The sequence below is a fragment of the Pseudochaenichthys georgianus genome, unplaced genomic scaffold (assembly GCF_902827115.2).
Source record: "Pseudochaenichthys georgianus unplaced genomic scaffold, fPseGeo1.2 scaffold_593_arrow_ctg1, whole genome shotgun sequence".
In the NCBI taxonomy this organism is placed as follows: Eukaryota; Metazoa; Chordata; class Actinopteri; order Perciformes; family Channichthyidae; genus Pseudochaenichthys; species Pseudochaenichthys georgianus.
In genome coordinates, this window is record NW_027263152.1 from 42,725 (window position 1) to 65,792 (window position 23,068).

Consider the following 23,068-nt stretch of genomic DNA (forward strand, 5'->3'; position numbering starts at 1 on the left):
ATGAACATGTCTTTGTAAGAGAGGGGCAGCACGAAGCTCCAACAGATCAGACACACACAGTGCCGCTGTGAGACACATGGCACATTGCAGAGGAGAGCACGCAGCAGCCTGGACGCATCGGGTTCTCGCTGATAGATCGTTTAGAACCAACCGACAGAATGCCTAAATAAGCCTTTACGCAGGATGATGTGATCCACTGGGGCACACGCCTTTGACTCATGAATAAAACGAGCTGCACACTAGTTTTCACAGTCCAATACATCAGGGATGTTGTTCACCTCTTTAAAAGCAGAAGCTAATGTGTTGTGTCAGATCGGTGCTGTGACAACACATCATTTGCATCACTAAGTTTCCTCCTTCCTGCAGAGCCACCAATGAACCGGCTTGTCTTCCCTTTGTCCTCAGGCCGTCTTTCTGACGTCTCTCCTGAGAAACACGCTCAGCAGGTCCCTCAGCCTGGAGATATCTGTTGTGTCATGTGAGCAGGAGGGTTTTCATTCTTGTTGTGAGTTTCAGCGGAGAGGGTCCTCGGAGAGACAGACTGGTGAGAATTCATGTTCCTTTAAAATAACCGTAACTATTATCTAATGGTGATCAGAATCACATCCTGTTGTTCGTGTGAGACGGAGTTGCCTTTTATCCCATTGGGGTTAAAGAGTAGAGGCTACTTTATTATAGCAGCTCAAATGTAGCCTGCTGTAGGAGAGCTGGAGAAGTACTCAGATATTGAGTCAAAGTAGAAGTACTCAGATCTTGAGTCCAAGTAGAAGTACTTAGATCTTGTACTTAGTAAAAGTAGAAGTACTCAGATCTTGTACTTGAGTCAAAGTAGAAGTACTTAGATATTGTACTTAGTAAAAGTAGAAGTACTTAGATCTTGTACTTAGTAAAAGTAGAAGTACTCAGATATTGTACTTGAGTAAAAGTAGAAGTACTCAGATCTTGAGTAAAAGTAGAAGTACTCAGATCTTGTACTTAGTAAAAGTAGAAGTACTCAGGTCTTGTACTTGAGTCAAAGTAGAAGTACTTAGATCTTGTACTTAGTAAAAGTAGAAGTACTTAGATCTTGTACTTAGTCAAAGTAGAAGTACTCAGATCTTGTACTTGAGTAAAAGTAGAAGTACTTAGATCTCGTACTTCAGTAAAAGTAGAAGTACTTAGATCTTGTACTTGAGTAAAAGTAGAAGTACTCAGATCTTGTACTTGAGTAAAAGTAGAAGTACTCAGATCTTGTACTTGAGTCAAAGTAGAAGTACTTAGATTTTGTATTTAGTAAAAGTAGAAGTACTCAGATCTTGTACTTAGTAAAAGTAGAAGTACTTAGATCTTGTACTTAGTCAAAGTAGAAGTACTCAGATCTTGTACTAAGTAAAAGTAGAAGTACTTATATCTTGGACTTAGTCAAAGTAGAAGTACTCAGATATTGTACTTGAGTAAAAGTAGAAGTACTTAGATCTCGTACTTCAGTAAAAGTACTCAGATCTCGTACTTCAGTAAAAGTAGAAGTACTTAGATCTTGTACTTGAGTAAAAGTAGAAGTACTCAGATCTTGAACTTTAGTAAAAGAAAAGCCGTGCGTAAAGGTGTCATGGTTTTAGTTGTGTGTTTTTAGTTGTGGTTTTATTTTGAAATTCTGTTCTCCCGTGTCTGGTCTTCCTTCCTGTGTCTGATTGTGTCTGATTGTGTCCACCTGTTGCCCTCGTGTTTCTCCTCCCCTGCCAGCTGTGTCTTGTCCTGTGATTACCCTTCTGTGTATTTAGTCTTGTCTTCCCGTGTGCTGCATGTCGGATCGTCGTCTTTTTTCAAGTCCTTGTTACCTGTTCGTCTTCTGCCTAGTTACCGGCCAGTGCTTGTAAGTTTGTTCATGTCTGTTTTTTTCCTCGGTCTTGTTTAGTTGTTTTTTCTTTCTTCTCATCGGCTTTTTAATAAAGCTAGCTTTTTGTTCCCTGACATTTTTATCTTTTTAAACTGCATTTGGGTCCTGATGATATTCCCCAACCCTGACGAAATGCCCTCTGGAGCGGCTTACTTTCAGTCAGATCTCACAGATGCATTTTCTTTCATTACCTTTTTTATTTCTGTCATGTTTTTAGAACCTATGCTGATACTTTCTTGCTCTTCTTGTCCCATAGAGAGCCAGTTCTGTTCTGTTTTTCCCGTGCTATAAAGTGCATGTTGGTTCTTTCTGCTGTGTACTGGTGTTGGAGTTCCCATTGAACCATGTTGGTGCTTTCTGCTGTGTACTGGTGTCGGAGTTCCCATTGAACCATGTTGGTGCTTTCTGCTGTGTACTGGTGTCGGAGTTCCCATTGAACCATGTTGGTGCTTTCTGCTGTGTACTGGTGTTGGAGTTCCCATTGAACCATGTTGGTGCTTTCTGCTGTGTACTGGTGTCGGAGTTCCCATTGAACCATGTTGGTGCTTTCTGCTGTGTACTGGTGTTGGAGTTCCCATTGAACCATGTTGGTGCTTTCTGCTGTGTACTGGTGTTGGAGTTCCCATTGAACCATGTTGGTGCTTTCTGCTGTGTACTGGTGTCTGAGTTCCCATTGAACCATGTGTAAAAACAGCAAATGCTTAATGAATTGATACCTTGCCTCTTCTTGTCTCTCTACAGATGGCTAATGCAACATGTTGGACTGTTGTTCTCGTATGTGTGTCGGCAACATGCACCATTTTATTTTTCTCTTCCATTGGTGGAGGTCTTTTAAGCGATGTTGTTCCACAAAGAGCTTTTAAATCAAGTTATCCAAAAACAAAAAGGTAAAGCGGGTTCTTTTTAATCCTGATTGCATGCAGTGCTTACGTTACTCCCCACGCCACTCAAACGCCATTGTTGAAACTGTAGTGGTCCAAATTGCAATGGAGTCAAACAGTACTGCCCTCTGCAGGAGGTCAACCCTAGTCCCCACTGACTGAGCTGGTGCATCCCTACTGGAAATCTGCTCCATGCTACGATGTGCTAATGTATACGTACTAAAGTGTACCCTGCTGTAGTTTACTCCACATGAGACCATCATTTAAAAATGAACATCTGAAATTAAAAACACTTCATCTAGAGATAGAGAACCTGAACTCGTCAGGAAATGTTTTAGTACGGGCTTGGACTGGGAGCAGTAGGGTCGCCGGTTCAAGTCCCCGAACAGACCTACATATGGAGTGTGGACTGCTACTTGGAGAGGTCCCAGTTCACCTCCTGCCCTGCCGTGGTGCCCTTGAGCATGGCACCAAACACCCCGCCTTATGGTAACAGTTTAAAGCACCTCTGCATCGGCTTCACTCGGAGGTTACCGTATGGTTGGTCATTGTAGCTGTTTACTCTTAATATCACAAAAACCTAATTGTGATACTTGATGACGTCCATGAAACCCCCACCTTTGCAGGTTGCCTCCCCCGAGCGATGTCCCCCCTCCTGGTCCATGCACCTGTCCCACAGGTGCACTTCTCCTCAAAGATGCCTTCCCTGCGGCTGAGTATAAGGAGCTGATGCAGCGCAGACACAAGGAGCTCCAACAACACAAAAACAGGTAGTTCAGGGCGGGTGCGTGCATTACCTTGTTATTATTACAAGCAGAACATTGGAAATACTAGTGTTTATATTCTGGAACAAGAAGAGTATCTTATAAAGGTACGGAGCATCTCAGTAATACCAGGTATAATCTGCCGCCTGTACACCTTTTTATATCTGCCCGTCCACTGTAAAGCCATTTAAAACAATTTGGATATATTTTATTAATTGGATCACTTGCACGGCACCTTTTTGATTTATGTTTGAAGCCTCATCCTCACTACCAACCCTCCTCTCTGCCAACAGGACTGAGTCGGTGTTATCCACACTGCTGTATGCTCGGTCTAACTCTCCCCTGCAGTACCCTATCCAGGGTTTCAAAGTCCGACCTATGACCCCCACCATCATCCCAGGTATGCTGCACCCAGGGTTGGGTTGTAACGGAGTTACGTAATCAGAATACAAAAATCAAGTAACTGTATTCAGCTCGCGTTACATTTGAAAAACGAGTAATCTGATTACAGTTACTTTCGTAAACCTGAAGTGAATACATTTTGGAATACTTATTGGAATTATTGGTGGAAAGATTTCCTCTCAACATTTAATATTCATTACTAAAGGTACAGCCGAATTATCACAGCGCACAACAACTTTTACCGCCGCAGACGGACCAAAAAAGCGTTTGAAAAAAAATCGCGGGTCCGCTCGCTCAGTGAAACAATAACAACGAAACATGGAGGAACAAAAGTCTGCGTTTAAATCGCGTGTGTGTGTGGTTAAAACACATCAGCCTGCGGTCACTCTTTAGCCTTACTGAGTAATGATTATTTCTGAAGGTATACACAGAGAAGGCGGTGGGTGAAAGGCACTGCTCGGCGCGAGTTAACCCTCCCGCTGCCTCCTGGCGCTGCAGAGAGGTCATGAAGTGAAGCAGGTGTTCCTTCTATAAAGCAGCTGCGGGCAGCAGATACTGTGAGAGTCACGGACATGAATTCATAGATCAAGGCAGACTGCTGCACACACTCCTGTTTTGCCAATCCGGTGCTTACAAAAATATAGCTCTACACCCCTGGCCGAAATGTCCTTAAGATGAAGTCCGAGTTCGACATTTTAATTCATGTCCTGCCAACACTGGCAGGACAGAAGGCGACACGCCCGTTCTAAGCCGTGTCCCTGACTCCTCACATCCCAAGCTGCATCCCCAAAACGTGCATTATGTTGTTACATCGTTTCAGATGTGATGTTTCAGTGTGCTCTTGATACGCCATTAAAACAGTAAAAACACGTTCAGTTTCCTTTTGCTTTTTGTGTCTCCTGTTCACCAAAACATACCCGGGGAAAAGAAAGTAATCTAAAAGTAATCTGATTAAGGCACGTAACTGTAACTGTAGTCGGATTACTTTCAGAGCCATGTAATCAGTAACTGATTACATTTACAAAGTAACCCTCCCAACCCTGGCTGCACCGTACAGGTCGTCCTTTCTTCACTCTGCATTGTGACACAACAGAAGGCTGTGTTTAGAATACAGTCGTTAGACAGGAAGGGGATGTTTGCTTTGGGCACACCCTGGTATATTTGAGTTGCATGTGTTTAGTACAGATTCAACAAAGCCAGAGGGGAATGAGTGTACTTGTGTAACTGGAGATTATCAAAGCACACTTCCTTTTGATTTCAGGTCTAGCACTGCATGCAGCACAAAGAAGCACCTACACGGTTGGTGTGATCCCACAGATACATCTCACCTCCTTCAGAGCAACCTGGGTCCCCTTCTTAACTTTCGGCCTTCACTTTGTGATTTCCTCCGATTCCAATAGCATTGAGATGTCTTGGGTTTTCCTGGTGTGGGCTCTCTGAGCATCCTCTGTGCTTTGCAGCCGGTGTGGGCTATCTGAGCATCCCAGCTTCCTTTGTGCTTTGCAGCCGGTGTGGGCTTTCTGAGCATCCCAGCCTCCGGAGTGTGCTTTCCATGGTGGTGGTTATTTCCATGGTGCTAAACTAACTGAAGATAATTCAACCTTTTTAATCAAACAATGCTAACGTTATGCCAAGAAGTAGAGTACGCAAATATTTTGATAGTTTTTTCACCCATCGTCATCCCATGTTTTTTATCTTGCAAAATAAACGATGAAGATTGACTGAGTGTGTCGACTCTAGGTGTCCTTGGAAGTGTCCAAAGGAGTCCTGAGCACAGTGACTCCAGCTGAAGGAGCAAAGGTCCGAGGTGAGCTCTCACTAAATGTGACGGGTTGAACAAATAGAAAAGTGTACACATGTGTTGGTGGAGATAACTCGTACAGTATGTTCTCCCCATGCCAGGTAATGGTGAGAGCCGACTGACGGTGGAGTCCAGCAGCCTGGAGGCCCTCAACGAGCTGCTGGCTGATGTGTCCTACACCAGCACTTTTTACCACATCCACACCGGAGACCTCGGTATGCATGAAGAACTGTCTTTGTTTGTTTGTATAAATGTGTTTGATCTGGAGTCTGTGAAATGTGAAAAGGTGTGCCCTACCTAACGTATGATCAGTGAGACACAGCTGTCCTCTTCTGCTCTCAGCATCCTTCCAGTTCGAGGACCATGAAGCTGTGTTTCCCATTACCATCAAACAGCCTCAGCCTCCGGTCCTGTACGACATGGGGACAGGTGGGACTTCACTCAGCGTGGGGACAAAGCACTCATTCCTTCATGGCAGGAAGGCTGCTTCTCTTCTTTGTGGGATATACATTCAGGCATCAGTCAGTGATCAAATGCTGTGTAGTATATTCCGGACTACTTCACCAATCCTGTTCATGTTGACCAATGTAAAATCAGTTAGTGTTGAAATAATCCATTCCTAATTCCAGACACAAATTGAACAGATCGGTTCAGACCTGAAGACGTAAACAGAACAGCCATGAGCTGACAGCATGGACAGGGGATCTCATGATGTCTTCATGCGTCTTTTCTTTAAATAACTCTTCTTCTCTCGGTCAGATATCAACTCTCAAGTCACCATCACCACAAAGACGTTCCTGCGCTACAGAGAAGTCAATGCGTTGTTGAGAAGCATCCGAGAATTCTACAAAGACATGGAAGTCATCATCGCAGATGACAGCTTTGTAACAGAGAAGATCACTGGAGATCACACCCAACATTTCATCATGCCTCCAGCACAGGTACATTTCAAAGTGGCACTCTACAACACAAATGAGCATTACATGGAATTTGAACTTAGAAAATAGACAGTGAGTCAACAAGGGGGGGGGGTAGGGTAGGTAGAGGCAACCCGTTTCACCTCAACTGGACCGATCTATCATCACACAACTTTGCAATAACTCGTTAAGGAGGTCAGACTTTGGAAAAGGGCCACTGGGCGCCCACTTTCTCCCTTCTCAAAACAGTCTCTACTTTCCAGTTAATAACTAACAACGATGGTCCAATCATGAAATCATGCTTTCCTCCATCAGGGCTGGTTTGCTGGCAGGAACCTGGCGGTCTCCCAGGTCACCACCAAGTACTTCCTGTGGGTGGACGATGACTTCCAGTTTACCAAGGGGACGAATATCGAAGAGATGGTGAAGATAATGGAGACGAACCCTGAACTTGACGTGGTAAGTCAAAGCAAGGCAAGTTTTATTTATATCGCACATGAATAAAAAAAATATGATGGATATAGATACAAGAATAATTAAAGCTGCAAGCAGCGTTGAGCAGGTCTTCAAAGCTCCGCAGGCTGTTGTCCGCACGTTGACGTGTCACGCAGGTGTCTTCCGGACTCGGCCGTTGGCAAACCTGGGAAGTTTCAGGCCGATCGGACAACGTACATAGGAGTTACAGCAGTATCATAAACATTGTGTTTGATGGCGAGTGATCTGTCGCCGTGGCAACGGCATTTGATGACACCCTATAATATGCCTAGATGTGTTGTGGGCCGTTTGGAGGATGTTCAATAGAGTTATGAGAACCGTGTTTCCTGGCGACTATTTTGTTACCATGACAACGGCATTTGATGAAATCTCATTTGTTCTGGACTCCGTTCTGCATACATGTACATATACAAACATAGTAAACATTAAGAGACATACATATCATCAGTCATACACCGTTTGAACAAACACAATACACAGACGCACATACTGACAATGGCGACCGATTTCACTACACCCTCATGGCCAACATTTAAAAAGTACATTTCATTACAGTTGACTACATTTCATTTCATGTGAATGTTAAGAAGCTTAATGGACATAGGTAGGAATGAGTGCTTATAGCGGTTCAGCCTGCTCTTGGGAACCCTGAATCTTCCACCAGAAGGTAGGAGCTGGGTTCCTGGGTGGAGTATGTGGGTGGGATCAGATAACGGACTGCTCGTATATGTTTTGGAGAGATGGGTGTTTTTTAACCCCCATAATTTTCATAGCCGTCTGTACCAGGCGAGCGATCTGTGACTGCACTGTCAAGTTACCGTACCAGGCAGTAACGCCTCATGATGCTCTCCAACGCTGCATGATAGAACAGTAACATGAACTTCTGCGTCGACTCCGAAAGCCCGGAGTCGACGCAGAAATAGAACCGCTGTTGAAGTCTAGAGCACAGACCTTCAACATGCGCCTTCCAGCTGAGTGTACTATCTATGTGAACACCAAGGTACTTGTCTATGTCTTGAGGGCTGTACCGTTAGCACACATGTGAAGTTTGAACACTTTTTGACCATTTACACCGGAGTTATAGCAATATCGTGCTTAAGGGCGAGGGCGGAAAACTCACTGTTGAGGTGTTGAGGGCCGGACCATTAACTGTCGTCTGACGTCTGGTGCCGTTTTGACCATTTTCATAGGAGTTACGACAACATCGTATTTTATGGCGAACATATCGTTCCCATGAAAACGGCATATAATGACACCCCATAATTGACATAGAGCTGTTGAGGACTTGACCATTAACCATCATCTGAAGTCTGGTGCCGTTTGGACGATTTTTCATTGAGTTAAGACAACACCGTGTGTGATGGCGAGAGCTATGCACACGCATGAGAGTGAAGCTGTCTCTCGCTCTGACATCTGGAAACGGAAAAGCAGGTTTATTGCTTATGCACAGTGTACGTAACTACTTTTGCCGGGTAAAAAGTAGTGTAACGCGTTACTATGGAATATTTGGTAACGTCACGTAGTTTCTTCTTCAATTCGCAACAACGTTACTTTTCCCAGGGACGAGTGACAGTGACACTGCCTACTCAGCTGCGTGCTTACGCATTAGGCACGAGCTCTCATTCCACACTGTACGTGATGGAGGCTGGCCGCTGGTGGTGGCATGAAGACGGAAGAGCAGTGATGGCAAGCGAGAAGCAGGCACAGCCAATGCTAACATTCGAGGGATGGAGGTATTCCCATTACTTCGAACTTGTTGAAACTAAGGGGGGAAATGTGAGTATACGTTGTGCCCTGGCCAGAAACTTGTGTCCACTGCCAACCTCACCAAGCATTTGAAAGGAAAACATGCTAGCATGAAGCTAGTAGCTAAGATCCCCGGGGAAATGATGATATTTAGAGTGCAAGCCCATTTAGTGGCCTATTGATATGATTTGCACCTATTTTGGGGCTAGCCTGTAACCCTTAATGATTATGATTTTATATTGATATTGTTTGTTATTATTGTTTAGTGGTGGTGTTGACGCTTATAGGCCAATGTTTTGTTAAGTGCTCTGTGGCTTTTTTTATAATAAAGAGCACACAAGACATATCTGTTATGTCCTCCATAGTAGAACTTTATGTAAGCCTACACATTTAGGAACAGAGATGGGGTTCTGCCCAAAGTCGAGCAACATAAAAGTAACGTAAAAAGTTACTTTCCTTGGAGGGTAACTAAGTAAAGTAAGGGATTACTTTTTTAAAGAAGTAACGAGCAAACCCTACTTTTTGAAAGTAACTTCCCCAACACTGCTTATGGATGATCAGAAATCATTCGAAGGGACACAGACACATTGGATTAACCTCGGCAGCGTTTTTATCGTTTTAATGCCATTGAAGACCACTTTTGACCAGACTACGACACAGGTGAGCCATTTTGTCGTTTCTAGCTACCTAGCGCCACATGTTTGGATGTCTGTTCTTGTTACTATCTTCGCTTGCCCAAAACCGGAAGCCGGGTTACGCTCTATAGAAAACTAGGCTTTTTGCCATAAATATGATGTATTATCAGTAATCATTTCAAAGTGACACAGATACCTCATTCACACCAACGCAACTCCGGTTCAAGCTCCGTGCTAGAGCTTTTCAGGTTCAGAACCGGTTCTTCGGTTTAATCTCCGGCTCTTTTCACACCGCCCAGAGTCCGACTGGTGCTGCGTCATTGCGTCATCGTTTGCGTCATGACGAAACCGTTTGCGTGCCTGCTTCATAAAGCCAACCCGCGCGGAAACCCCTCACAGCTGACACCAACAACAACAACAACAATGGCTGATTGTGCTCCAGCTTCCTCTGCACCTCTTCGGAAGACCAGATTCCCAGCAGGTAGCTGGTCTCTTCAGTGGACCACTGCTGCTTGTTACGTTTCTCCATCGTTGTGTACAAACTGGATAAAACGCCGGCTTTTTGTTGTTGTTCAGGATTTGATCCCGCCCCTGCCCCCGCCTCGATGTAAGCGGTGCTTTTGCTCTGGCCGGACAATTTTTTTGGTGCTTGAAATTAACCGGATTCCGGAGCTAAGAGGCGGCTCCGCTGCGGTGTGAACAGGAAAACCCGGTGCTTTTCAAGCCCCAGCTCCGAACCGGCCCTGAAACACCGTTGGTGTGAATGAGGTAAGAGACATTGGATTAACCTTCAGCAGCATGTATATGCGGTTTAATGCCATTGAACACAACTTTTGATCAGAAAACGGCAAAGGTAAGACATATTTGCCGCTTTGGCTCCGTAAAGTCAAGTTGTGCGTTGTTTTTCCTGGCTTTCGCTGCTGTGGGTTTTGGTCGCTCAGTGATGATACATATACCAATGGAATCTTTGGATTCTCAGCTTTCACATGATATCTAGCTTGTGCAGATATAGCATGAAGTATAAAATATCGCTACCGTGAGTGCATTAGCGTTTTTTCGCTTAGTGCTAATTTAGACGCTTGGTGTTCGACTTGTCTGAGTTTGGGTAAAAAATGTTAATATTGTCAGTTAGCTGAGTTTCTTCCCGTTAAGTGGGTATGACAGATTAATAGGTTGTTAAGCTGTGGAACCTGTGAAAGCCTGGCAGCCCCCGCCAGCGGCTTTCTTTTCACGAAACTGTCTCGGGGCTTCTTAACATTTAACAACCTATTCATGTTTCATACCCACTTAACGGGAAGAAACTCAGCTAACTGACAATATGAAAATGTTTAGCTAAACAAAACACAAGGGTAATACCAAGCCTCTGAATTAGCACTAAGCAAAAATATGCCAACACACTTGCATAACTCACGGTAGAAATATTGTATTGCCTATTGGATCTGCACAAACAATATATCAATTCCACAGATTCTAGAGGTATAAGTATCATCACTGTGCGACCAGAACTCGGGGCAGTGAAGGCAAAACCAGACGACACAACGTAGCTTTACGGAGCCAAAACGGCAAATATGCCTTACCTTGGCTGTTTTCTGATCAAAAGTTGTGTTCAATGGCATTAAAAGGCATATAAACGCTGCTGAAGGTTAATCCAATGTGTCTGTCACTTTGAAATGATTACTGATAATCCATCGTAACATTTTTATCAAAAAAGGAGATTTCATATATGTGTGACACAGTTTTGCGCAATATTGTTGCGTTTGCCCCCGCTGGCTTTTAATGGCATTAAGAAACATAATTATAAAATGGAATTTAAAAGCAAAGATAATAAAACGAATGGTACATGGATAAAAGTTACAGTTTAAGATATGAATAGTTCACACAGAGGTTCCACTTTACTGATGAACACAACGGCTCAGTTTCAATTAAAAGCAGAGACAAAAAGAAAAGTCTTCCTGCTGGATTTGAAAGTAGTCAGAGTTGCAGCGGACCTGCAGGTTTCTGGGAGTTAGTTCCAGATACTTGGAGCATAATAACTGAACGCTGCTTCTCCATGTTTAGCTCTGACTCTGGGGACAGAAAGCTGACCTGTCCCTGAAGACCTGAGAGATCTGTCTCTGGGGACAGGAAGCTGACCAGTCCCTGAAGACCTGAGAGATCTGGATGGTTCATTTAGCAGGAGGTCAGAAATGTATTCTGGGCCTAAACCATTCAGTGCTTTATTTTTGAAATCTATTCTTTGACACACAGGAAGCCAGTGTGAAGACTTCAGAGCAGGAGTGATCCTCTTTCTTAGTGTTAGTGAGGACCAGAGATGGGGTCGTTGCTAAAAAAAAACAGTAATATATTACTTTAAAAAACAGTAATATATTACACTACTTCGTCACTCTCTACATAAAGTAACACGTTACTTTACTCGCAGGGCCGGCCCACCCCTCCCTACGGGCAGATCACGCAGACGTTTCAAATGTTCTCTTTAGTTCAGTTGTCGCATCAGACTGATCCAGATCCTGAATGCTTTCCTGTCTGACCGTGGCTGTCCTCTGTCTCCTGATATCTGACCGTGGCTGTCCTCTGTCTCCTGATATCTGACCGTGGCTGTCCTCTGTCTCCTGATATCTGACCGTGGCTGTCCTCTGTCTCCTGATATCTGACCGTGGCTGTCCTCTGTCTCCTGATATCTGTATGTTGCGCATTATATCTCTGAACGATGGTGAGTCCTCTGCACACGGGCAACATTTCCTCTACTATGAAGGATGCTACAAGCCTGTCCATCTCTGCTTTGGTTACCGCTCCTCCACATTCTAATTGTTGCTGCTTCGGGGGCGGCGCACTCACAATATCCTCCCTCTGGGTTCGGGGGTCCTTAGCTGTTAGCTTCACCTTAGCATGTGTTCTTTGCAGGTGCTTGTTGAGGTTGGACGTGGTGTTTACAGCAGTGGATAACAGCTTCCGGCCTGGACACAGTTTGCACCTCGCCGTCACATTCCTGTCTATTCTTCGGACGAACTCAAAGCAATGGGCCGACCTCCACCCCTCGAGAGTTATCGCTGACTCAGCCATGTTTATGCAGACTTTCATGTCTCTAATCCTACTTGTATTCTCTTTGTCTGCATGCACACATATCCAATTCTGTTATTAGCTCGGCACCTGGGGAATCATTTTCTCTCGCCTGACCGTATTAAAGTCAGTCTGGATCATGAATCGTGGTCTTTGTGTATTATATGCTGTACACACAGTAAGCCTTCTGAGACTAAAGTGTAATGTGGAGATCTGGTCATGCAATTAAAAGGATGAATTGATTGTTAATCTGTCAACCAAAGTTTATTCCAGCATGTGTCTGGGCAAGAAGCGGGTACACGATGAGCAGGTAGTCAGATTATAAGCAGTTCTCTTGTCTCTCTGTTCCTTTCAGCTCGGCGGTAAAGTAGTAGAAAACCAGTTTCCTTTCTCGATCATCTATGAGGAAGGAGACGAAACGGAAGGTGGCTGCATGCACAGGAAGTCCGGAGGGATGTTCCACTCTCTTCCTGGTTACCCACAATGCTCATTGGTCAGTGGGGTGGTCAACTTCTTCCTGGCTCGTACAGATGCCGCACAGAGGGTGGGATTCGACCCTAAGCTCAAGAGGATAGGACACTCGGGTAGGTCTAGACGGTCCAAGTGGCAGTAAGTCCCCTCTTTCATGGTTTGCTGTCCACCATCGAGCTGTGTTTTTTCTAAATGGAAATTGTCTGTCTCCAGAGTTCTTCATGGATGGCCTGGGCTCCTTGATGGTGGCAACGTGTGGCCATGTGTCCATTGGACATCAGAAAGGACGTGCAAACAACAACTACGGGAGGTTCAGACACCCTGGCGTTAGTGATCAGCGCTTTAGATCGCAGCTTAACTTCTTTAAAAACCACCTGAAGTGTCTCCTCTTTGGATAGAAGACCAGAGCATAAAGGTAGAGGATGTATACATATAATTCTCCTGTATGGTGCAATACAATGACAATGGTTCATATTGAACACATCAATGATCCAAGAAATGTTTTCTTCACTTAAGTTTCTGTCTGTAAATAGTGTGTCAGTTGTAGCAGTACTTTTTGTCTTAGCATAATAAAGGCTATGGTACGATTTGATGGATCTGGAAGACCATGTCAAGTTCACAAACAGGGCGGCCTTCCGATCTACAAATGTATTGACTACAAGTCATCCAGACTGAGTTAAGACAGCTGATGTTATGCTAACGTGGGTTTATCATGCATAATTATTTTCCCAGAATATGTACGTATACGGGTGATATTACCCGTTTTCAATCGTATTCCCAGTGTAGTGGATTCCTGTAGTTCACCACATTCAGCGTCTCTCGGGGATGTTTCTACGTCTCCCCATATAATCCCACGGTCCTTCCTTTGTTGGCCCTAGGTGTGTCTGTTACAGCCAGTGACGTCACAGTGCCTACTGTTGGAGAATGAGGTTTTTACAACCCAACTCCTCTCCGCGTGTCGTTTTGGCGAGTCCTGCTTAAAATTATAACGGGGAGGAAATTAGAAGACACCAGGATAACAGTTAAACAATAATCTGTTTTAATTAAACAAGGTAATAATGCAATACAATATAAAAATCATATAAGTAATGTAGGAGTACTCCTGCCCTGATTCACGCGCTGTGATCCTTCTGTCTGGGCAGCGCGCGAAGAGAGAACGAACAAAAGGCTGAACAGCTTCTTTCATACCAAGAGTTTACTCAGTCGTCTTTTCCGGTCATTTCATTTGGGAGATACCAAAGACGCTGTCTCACAGTGAATCAGCGCGGGCCAGCAGAGAACCAAACAGTTTCAGTTTGAAGCAAAACACATTCTTATTATGTAGCTTATCACACAATAGTCCATCCATATGTTTTCCCTTTATGAAAGCCATAAAGGGAATTGTTGGGAATTTATCAGTAATCATCTCAGGACCAGCTAACCCACAGAGCTTAACTGTCCTCATACTCCCCCGGCCCTCTCTTAACTGTGTGACTCAGTTCTCAAGGCCTGCAGGATGCGCGTCATTAATTTAAGAAGAATTTAACCATTATATCTGGGGAACATGTCCCTCGCAATTTGCAAAGCCTATCAATGGTTTAACCAAGAAAAACACTCAGAGGGGTAATCCTTTCACTCAAAACAGAACTCACAAGTCATTCTGCATCTTCCTTCTTCAAAAATAGCCTAAAAACACCCTTTTGATAAAAGGCTAAAAGTGAAAGAAAAAGACTATTGCGCTAATCTACTTTTAAAAAAGGGAACATTGTTTCAGGAATCTATAAAAAAACCTCTCTATATTTAAGAGGAAAAATGTACTTTTTGTTCCTTCAACTATTAACACACAGGAATGTATAAACCCACACATATTAGGGATAGCATGATGCAATACACCTTCTATATATGGGTGACATTAAAATGAATATACCAAAAATATGCTGCCTCACTTCTTCTGTATAATACCTTACATCAATTTCCACACTACCGACCATGTTTAAAACGTTAAGAAGTCATTTGTCATACTCTTCCACTGTACAGGTCAACAGGCTGCTGGGAGCCTCCAAAGATGGACAACTTGCGGTTGACGTCACATTCCCTGCAGTTTGATTTCCTCGTTGCCAGATGATTGTATAAATCAATAACATAAGTGTGCCTGAAAAAGTGAGCAGTATCTTTGTGTGACATTGGTTTCTTTTGGCTTGAAACTTTTTCTAAATAAAGGCCTCGGACTGTGTTCTCCCTTTGTCCATGTGTGGGATTCCTGCTCAGCCAAAGCCTCAGGGAACAAAGGCTCATCAACAAGCCCCCACTGACACGGAGTGTTATCCACCCCATACTAACATGATGCACGACATTAATGCACATCATGTCAACAGCATCTTAACACTGTACATCCTGCACATCTCTTCTCCGCACTACCTCTTTGAAACCAGCTCAACTCTCCACTTTACAGTATATAGTAATGGTCAAATGTAAATATTGTTATAGTAGTCCTGTAGAGGTTAAGCAACGCTTTGAGCCTCTGAGGATCCGCTATCTTGGCGTAAACACAAAGTTTCCAGGTGAATAAAAGTCTGATAAAAAGTTTCCAGTTAAATACAGTCCATTTATTTCCTTTTTACTGGTGTCCATTTAACTTGCTTCATTTTCTCATTCACCATACGTAATATTACGGTTCACACAATACCTTTAGCAAATATGTGTGTCTGTGTGTGTTCTCCGTGTGTGTCTGTGTGTGTTCTCCGTGTGTCTGTGTGTGTTCTCCGTGTGTCTAAAAACGATATGACCTTCCGGTGGAATCTCTAACCACAAACATTGGTTCCTACCTTTATACCACAGTGTTAATTGGCTCCTATAAGTCTTTTCTTTATTTGATTTGTTTTGTATTCTTCTTTCCGTGTCTTTGAATGCACCACATACCGCAAAGCAAATGTCTTATACGTGTAAACCTACTTGGTGATAAACCCATCCTGATTCTGGTGCATTTGCATCAGCTGCTCGTGAAGGGTTGTACTTTAAAGCTCACCAATTATGCTATATTTGAAGAATACATTTTAGGGCCATCTATCAAAATACCAAACAGACCACCCATTGTAGCCTCATACCCCTTTATTTCAGCATTGTTATAAAAGTGCTGATTCTGGCCCTTTAAATGTAACCGAGCTGCTGCTGGCCACGCCCCTTTGGAGCTGCTGCTGGCCACGCCCCTTTGGAGCTGCTGCTGGCCACGCCTTATTTGAGCGTCTGCAAGCAAGCAGTTATCTGTGAAGACAAGGCTCTCTACAAAGACAGTGTTTACACTCATTAAGTAACGCGTTAACTTGCCTAGCTCATATATAATAATAATAATAATGATGATAAAATAATAACTTTTATTATCCAGTACATCAAAGTTACAAAGTGCTTTACATGGATTAATATCAAGCCGTTCAGGCGGCAACAGAGCATGCGGTCAACAATCCCCAACCTGTAAAATATACCATGTTTCAGTAACAGCAACAATAAAACAATTGAGAAAAGAAAGATAAAACAAATAAAACATTGATATAGTGTGAAACCAAGTAGTGTCATCATTAGTTAAAGGCTTTAATAAAAAAGGGGAGGGGCCAAGCAGTGAGCTTTAAAAGTAATCAGTAACTGGACGTCTTTACTTGACGAATTGAGGCCCCAGTCAAAGGGGGGGAAATCAGCAATGTAAAAAATGTCACATGTATACTCGATAGCAGGATGACGTCCGCTGGGACACGTTTTCTCTCAGCCAATCCCAGTCCAGGATTTCGGAGCAGACAGGAGGTTCGGGCTTAGCCCCCAGACATCCTCCAGAGATGGTGAATGTGGCCGGTCAGGTGCATTCAGGCTGCTTCCTCCTTGTGATGTGTTCTGATGTGTGTTCCTTTCGGGACGCGATGTGGTCTGTATTTGGTTTTTATGTTAACCTTAATTTCTGCCTCATGTTTCTGTGGTCTTAATTTAAACTTTTGTTCTTTCTTGTGAAGCCCTTTGTTAATTTTATTTCTGTGAAAGGTGCTATACTAAATAAATGTATTATATTATTTTATTGACAAGGCGTCTAGGCGTGGATTGGTCGAGTTGAGCTCACCTCTGGTGGTAGTGGTCCTGCCTGGCTCTCACCTTGCTACTTAGTGTATACTATAAAAAAAGATAGATTGATAGTGGGGGCAGCCCCAAATTGGCCCATCTTGATCCTTGAGTCAATGGACTGGTCTGCATGTTGGATCGGTTTTAGTGTGGATATTCTGGTCTCCAGGTATGGGTTCCTCTGACTCGGGTGGCGGCAGCTGCCAGGCGATGAGGTGAGTGGAGCAGCGTTCTTGACATTACCCATCTATACACATTACCCTCTCCCATTTTATAATGCCAGTCATACTTTTGCAAATATTCTGGTAAGACAAAAGTAGTGTTATCACGGACAGAAACTTTCAAATAAGGAACATTTTTCTTGTATCATTGATATATGTATATGCACTATTGCCCTTTTATCACTCGGTACATTATTCTCCAGTGGTCTTCTTTCGTTAATATACACACTTCAGATGGTTTTTGAAGAATAGATGACGAAACTTTGATTGTTCATCAGCCATGCCAGGGTGCCTGAAGCTGCTGTATTTCGTCACCACCTTGTTTTTCATAGTGCCAGGATGGCCGATGGACACATGGCCACATGTTGCCACCATTAAGGAGCCCAGGCCATCCATGAAGAACTCTGGAAGAAAAGACAGACATTTGCCATTGAAGGAAAAAGCCATACCTCTATGAAGGACAGTAAAAACGGAAAGAGTGTGGACTTCCTGCCGCGGCTAACCGTCTAGACCAGGGGTATTCAACAAGGTCCAACATTCCTCAATCAAAGGTCCAGAAGTTCATACTGTCTAACTTCATTTATGAATTAGTGTGATATAAGTAGCTGTATAAACAAGTAATCAACAACGGACTGTCAAATTAAATAAAGAAAGTGCAATTAAAAAACATTTAGACAATATCTAACATTGAACTATACAGAAGTATAATACTGTTGAAATGTATAATGTTCTTCCCGGGCTTAAATTAATTAATGAAAGTGCTTGATTTTCCCTTTTTCTTTAACTGCTTCACATCTTGATAACTTTAGAAGATATCAGTCTCAACACATCTTAACAGTTAAACTGTCTCTCTTTCTGTCGCTCTTATATCCCACCCCCCACTTTATTCTGTTCAGTGAGAGAACTGAGATCTTGCCACAAATTAAAACCTGCTTATTTCCTGTGACCTCAGTTCAGTCTCTGAGCGTACGAGACACACTGGGTCTGTGCCCCCAGTGGGCAGGAGGAACATGGACGGGTCTGTGCCCCCAGTGGGTGGGCAGGAGGAACATGGACGGGTCTGTGCCCCCAGTGGGCAGGAGGAACATGGACGGGTCTGTGCCCCCAGTGGGCAGGAGGAACATGGATGAGTCTGTGCCCCCAGTGGGCAGGAGGAACATGGACGGGTCTGTGCCCCCAGTGGGCAGGAGGAACATGGACGGGTCTGTGCCCCCAGTGGGCAGGAGGAACATGGATGAGTCTGTGCCCCCAGTGGGCAGGAGGAACATGGATGGGTCTGTGCCCCCAGTGGGCAGGAGGAACATGGGTGGGTCTGTGTCCCCAGTGGGCAGGAGGAACATGGATGAGTCTGTGCCCCCAGTGGGCAGGAGGAACATGGATGGGTCTGTGCCCCCAGTGGGCAGGAGGAACATGGGTGGGTCTGTGCCCCCAGTGGACAGGAGGAACACGGATGGGTCTGTGTCCCCAGTGGGCAGGAGGAACATGGATGAGTCTGTGCCCCCAGTGGGCAGGAGGAACATGGATGGGTCTGTGTCCCCAGTGGGCAGGAGGAACATGGATGGGTCTGTGCCCCCAGTGGGCAGGAGGAACATGGATGGGTCTGTGCCCCCAGTGGGCAGGAGGAACATGGATGGGTCTGTGCCCCCAGTGGGCAGGAGGAACATGGATGGGTCTGTCCATTCTGGGTTGAAAGCTCTGTTTTCAATGTCCACTTTTCTCTTCCTAGAGAGCGCCATGGGTACTTATTCTTCTCTCCCTATCTGCCGCTAACTCAACTCTTCTTCTGTGGTTCTCTCCCTGTATCGCTCACTCTCTTTCGCCCCCTGTCTGCCTGCGCCGGTTAGAATAGAAGATCCCTATATAATGTGTTATGTGTTGACCTACCGGAGTGTGCTACCCTCTTGAGCTTAGGGTCGAATCTCACCCTCCTTGCAGCATCTGTACGAGCCAGGAAGAAGTTGACCACCCCACTGACCACCGAGCATTGTGGGTAACCAGGAAGAGATTGGAACCTGCTTTTAAACGTCCTGTTCAAGCAGCCACCTTCCATTTCATCTCCTTCTTCATAGTTGAGAGAGAAGTCAAACTGGTTTCCTAATACTTTCCCACCAAGCTGATGGGAACAGAGAGACAAAAGAACTGATTATAAAGTGCTTAAAAAACTCAAAAACAAACCCCACAGTTAATGAGGAACAATGTTAGAAACCTCGGGGAGAGCTACAGAAAGTAGTGCAATAGATGTGTGTGTACAGATACATGATTATGTGACTATATATAAAGAGCAGGGTCCAGGAGGAAGTCAAAAAGCTTCCAGATGCCTTAAGAGCCCTGAGACACAGTGGTGTGTGTTTGCCTTAGCTCTCTTCGACAGTGACATTAAGACTGTTACAAAGGCAGCCCTTCGCACCTTGATGTGTATACCTATGAATAAAGGACTTATGACTCTTTGGAAAAACGTGTCCATGCGTTCATCTTCAGTCGACTGGACCGCTGTAATGGTGTCTTCGACTCCCTGCTAGCCCTTAGGAGGTGGAGCACATCACTCCAGTTCTGAGGTTGTTAGATTGACTTCCTATCGGACAGAGATTTGACTTCAAAATACTGCTGTTGGTTTATAAAGGTTTGAACGGTAAACCACTCCCACTTCCATTTTTAACGTAACCCCCCCCCCTTTCACGTAACGGACAACATTTACATCTAAAGTGCAGAGACGACCCAAAAAGCCTCTTGGAGGTGTATAAATAAACGTACAGGAAGTTGGTCATTTTGAATTTGGCGTTGGAAAAACACGTTTTATCTAGGGCTGTCAGTCGATTAAAATATTTAATCGCGATTAATCGCAAATTAATCGCACATTTTTGATCTGTTCTAAATGTACCTTAGAGGAATATTTTTCAAGTTTGTAATACTCTTATCAACATATGAGTGGACAAATATGCTTTATGCTAATGTTTATTATCATTTGAACAATGACAAATATTCTCATAAATATTAAACACAACAACCTGGAACCTCTCATACAATAATACAATACTGTGTGTGTGTGTGTGTGTGTGTGTGTGTGTGTGTGTGTGTGTGTGTGTGCGTGTGCGTGTGCGTGTGCGTGTGCGTGTGCGTGTGCGTGTGCGTGTGCGTGTGCGTGTGTGTGTGTGTGTGTGTGTGTGTGTGTGTGTGTGTGTGTGTGTGTGTGTGTGTCTGTGTGTGTGTGTGTGTTGGATCGTTGGAGCTATGTGCAACTCCAGGCATATGCTCGAACGGGAGCTGCCTCAACGCTGCAATCATGTTGCACTATCCGAGCTGAGTGTGCTGACTTCTCCTACAATGTCCCGCTGTCTGCTTCCTGCATCAAGTCAAGTGCTCGGCGCAGTTGTGGCGAAATGTCGCTCCTCTGTTTTCATTTAAACAGCTCCTTATATCCGTTAGCGCAGCTAGCTAGCACCAGATGCTAACAACAACAATGCACGTAAGGTCTCTCTCTCGCTCGTTCGGGCCACACAAACACACACCCTCCCGGTCCTCCCGATGGCCAGTCGGTGCCTGCCGGTGAGCGTGGAAGTGTGGTCTGCCACAAGCGGGCGGCAGGAGCATCAGCTTGTCGATGGTATTTTAAACTCGATGCGCTCTGAAGCTACGGGGCGGCCGAGGAAAAAAAATTACACATGCGTTAATCGCGTTAAAATAATTAGTGGCGTTCATTTTTTTGCGTTAACGCGTTATTAACGCCCTAGTTTTACCACATGCAATACTTTCACAATCTACTCCAAGGGATTTTCTCCAATCGACTCAACATTTTGAAAGTAGCATCTCGAGACCAGGGGGATGAAAAGTTATCCAAGTCGTAACTTTTCAACGCACGACGTTGTCGTGGTGTGAAGTCCATTTTAACGTTTGTTGCTAGGCGATACCTCGCCATGGAACACGGTGATGTCATAACTTCAACTGACATGCTCCGAACGCCGCCAAACGCCACATGACGGTTAACACGGCGGACCTGAACAGCTCTACGCCAAATCTAAGGTTTCATCATATGGCATTTCCAAAGCAACGCATCCCTCGCCATAAAACACGATGTCGCTGTAACTCCATGGAAAATGGTCCAAACGGGACCAGACTTCAGACTATCATTAACACTACGACCCTGAACGGCTCTATATCTATAATGTGGTGTCATCATAGGCCGTTGCTATGGGAACACAATGCTCGCCATAAAACACGATGTTGTCGTAACTACACGGAAAATCATCTCAAAAGCCCCAGACTTCCGATGATGGCTTATGGTCCGGCCCTCAACATGTCCATATGACAACAGTGAGTTTTCATCAAACACTGTTGCCATGGCGAGGCATTCCTCGCCATAACACCGTTGTTGCTATGACTCCTGTGTAAATGGTCAAAACGTTTTCAAACTTCATGTTTGTGTTAACAGTCCAGCCCTGAAGACATGTACGTGTCAGTTTGGAGATTTCTTCAAATGCCGTTGCCATGGAAACACAATGCTCGTCATGAAACACGGTTTTTCCCATAACTCCAGTGAACATGCTCCCAACAGCCCAAAATGTCACATGTTTGATAACGATGCAGACCTCAAGACATTTAAGCCTAATATGGGCTGTCATCAAATGCAGTTCCCATGGCGACAGATTACTCGCAATAAAACACGATATTTATGTCACTGTTAAGTAGGGTTGGGTACCGAGATCCGGTTCCGAACGGCACCAGATCTGTGGAGGCGCTGCGCTGACAGCTCTGGGACGCAAAACATTTTTTTTGACCGTTGGTGCTCATCCTAATTTTCGGCCTTGATGTAACAACATTCATAATTAAGTAAATGTAACACCCTTTTCACCCGGTTACACGTTTCATTTGCCCTGTACGATGGGCGCTGCAAGTGATGAAAATGGGGGATGTTTGCTTATCTGGCGCCCGCAGCTCACAGCCAGTGAGCGAGGGAGCGAGGGAGAGAGAAGGGCGCACCGCCCGGTACTGGCGCTGTTGTTATTAGCATCTGGTGCTAGCTGCTCTAACGGATATAAGAAGATGTTTCTCCAATGATGTGGAGGAGAGTCCTCTCCAGTCAGACTGAGAGGCTGATAACTTCAGCTCAGTGAGGTAAAGGACTCTGAGTGTTTAGATAGTTCACTTTAGTCTAAGTTATCTCAGTGGGTCTCAAACGTTTTGATCACAATGTATGTAAACACATATTTCCAAGGCACTCCTTTATAATTATTGGGATAAAACAGGTTTGAAATCATTCCAATGTAAACTATAGGACAGTAAACCAGACATATCGTTTTAAACTGGAGAGGTAAAAACATATGCATAAATAAAATAGTAAAATAAGATATGAATGAACAACAAACATAAAATACGTTGCATGTATTTGTTATTGGCTATGGGTTACTGGTTATGCTCACATACTTATTTAATTATTCAAATGTAAACCGATCTTTTTCATATGGGTGTTTAGAGTTGTACCCCCGAGATCTAGTCTCTAGTCATTCTGCTTAAAGTGCACCAGATTGAAGCATTTTGCTTTAAAATGTTCAAACATGTCTTCCCGGTATGCCTGAGAGGCAGATATGCTTGTTTTTCTCAACAAGAACTGTTTTTAAATGGGGGGGGGGGGGTTCCTTTAAAAGTTGCACTGTTGTAGCTTCAGTGGTTCTCAGGTTACATAGTTACATACTCACATAGCAGTGAATATAAACTGATTCATGTGAATATC

The 23,068-nt window shown here is 44.2% G+C and overlaps 2 protein-coding genes across 7 annotated transcripts in view; one reads left to right on the forward strand and one right to left on the reverse strand.

Annotated features, from left to right (window-relative positions):
- The window catches only part of LOC117443359 (beta-1,4 N-acetylgalactosaminyltransferase 1-like), a 22,060-nt gene extending 6,803 nt beyond the window's left edge, over nt 1-15,257 (forward strand). The window contains exons 1-13 of one of the 6 annotated variants that reach the window (XM_034079352.2): nt 7-544; nt 2,618-2,763; nt 3,384-3,527; nt 3,815-3,921; nt 5,185-5,222; nt 5,664-5,730; nt 5,826-5,939; nt 6,067-6,153; nt 6,484-6,665; nt 6,957-7,100; nt 12,930-13,158; nt 13,259-13,460; nt 15,062-15,257. In XM_034079352.2, the coding sequence (XP_033935243.1) occupies nt 2,618-2,763; nt 3,384-3,527; nt 3,815-3,921; nt 5,185-5,222; nt 5,664-5,730; nt 5,826-5,939; nt 6,067-6,153; nt 6,484-6,665; nt 6,957-7,100; nt 12,930-13,158; nt 13,259-13,443 (1,443 nt within the window). In that variant the 5' untranslated portion in view covers nt 7-544 and the 3' untranslated portion in view covers nt 13,444-13,460; nt 15,062-15,257. Of the gene's footprint in view, nt 1-6; nt 545-1,452; nt 1,853-2,617; nt 2,764-3,383; nt 3,528-3,814; nt 3,922-5,184; nt 5,223-5,663; nt 5,731-5,825; nt 5,940-6,066; nt 6,154-6,483; nt 6,666-6,956; nt 7,101-12,929; nt 13,184-13,258; nt 13,461-15,061 lie in introns of those variants that run through there. The other 5 variants (XM_034079353.2, XM_034079354.2, XM_034079357.2 and 2 more) reach the window with 5 other exon arrangements.
- A 2,287-nt stretch (nt 15,258-17,544) lies between these two features.
- Nucleotides 17,545-23,068, reverse strand: part of LOC117443357 (beta-1,4 N-acetylgalactosaminyltransferase 2-like) — a 28,220-nt gene continuing 22,696 nt past the window's right edge. The window contains exons 11-12 of the mRNA XM_071202585.1: nt 19,228-19,456; nt 17,545-17,747 (exon numbers count right to left, since the gene is read on the reverse strand). Coding sequence (XP_071058686.1) covers nt 17,560-17,747; nt 19,228-19,456 — 417 coding nt within the window. The 3' untranslated portion in view covers nt 17,545-17,559. The remainder of the gene's footprint in view (nt 17,748-19,227; nt 19,457-23,068) is intronic.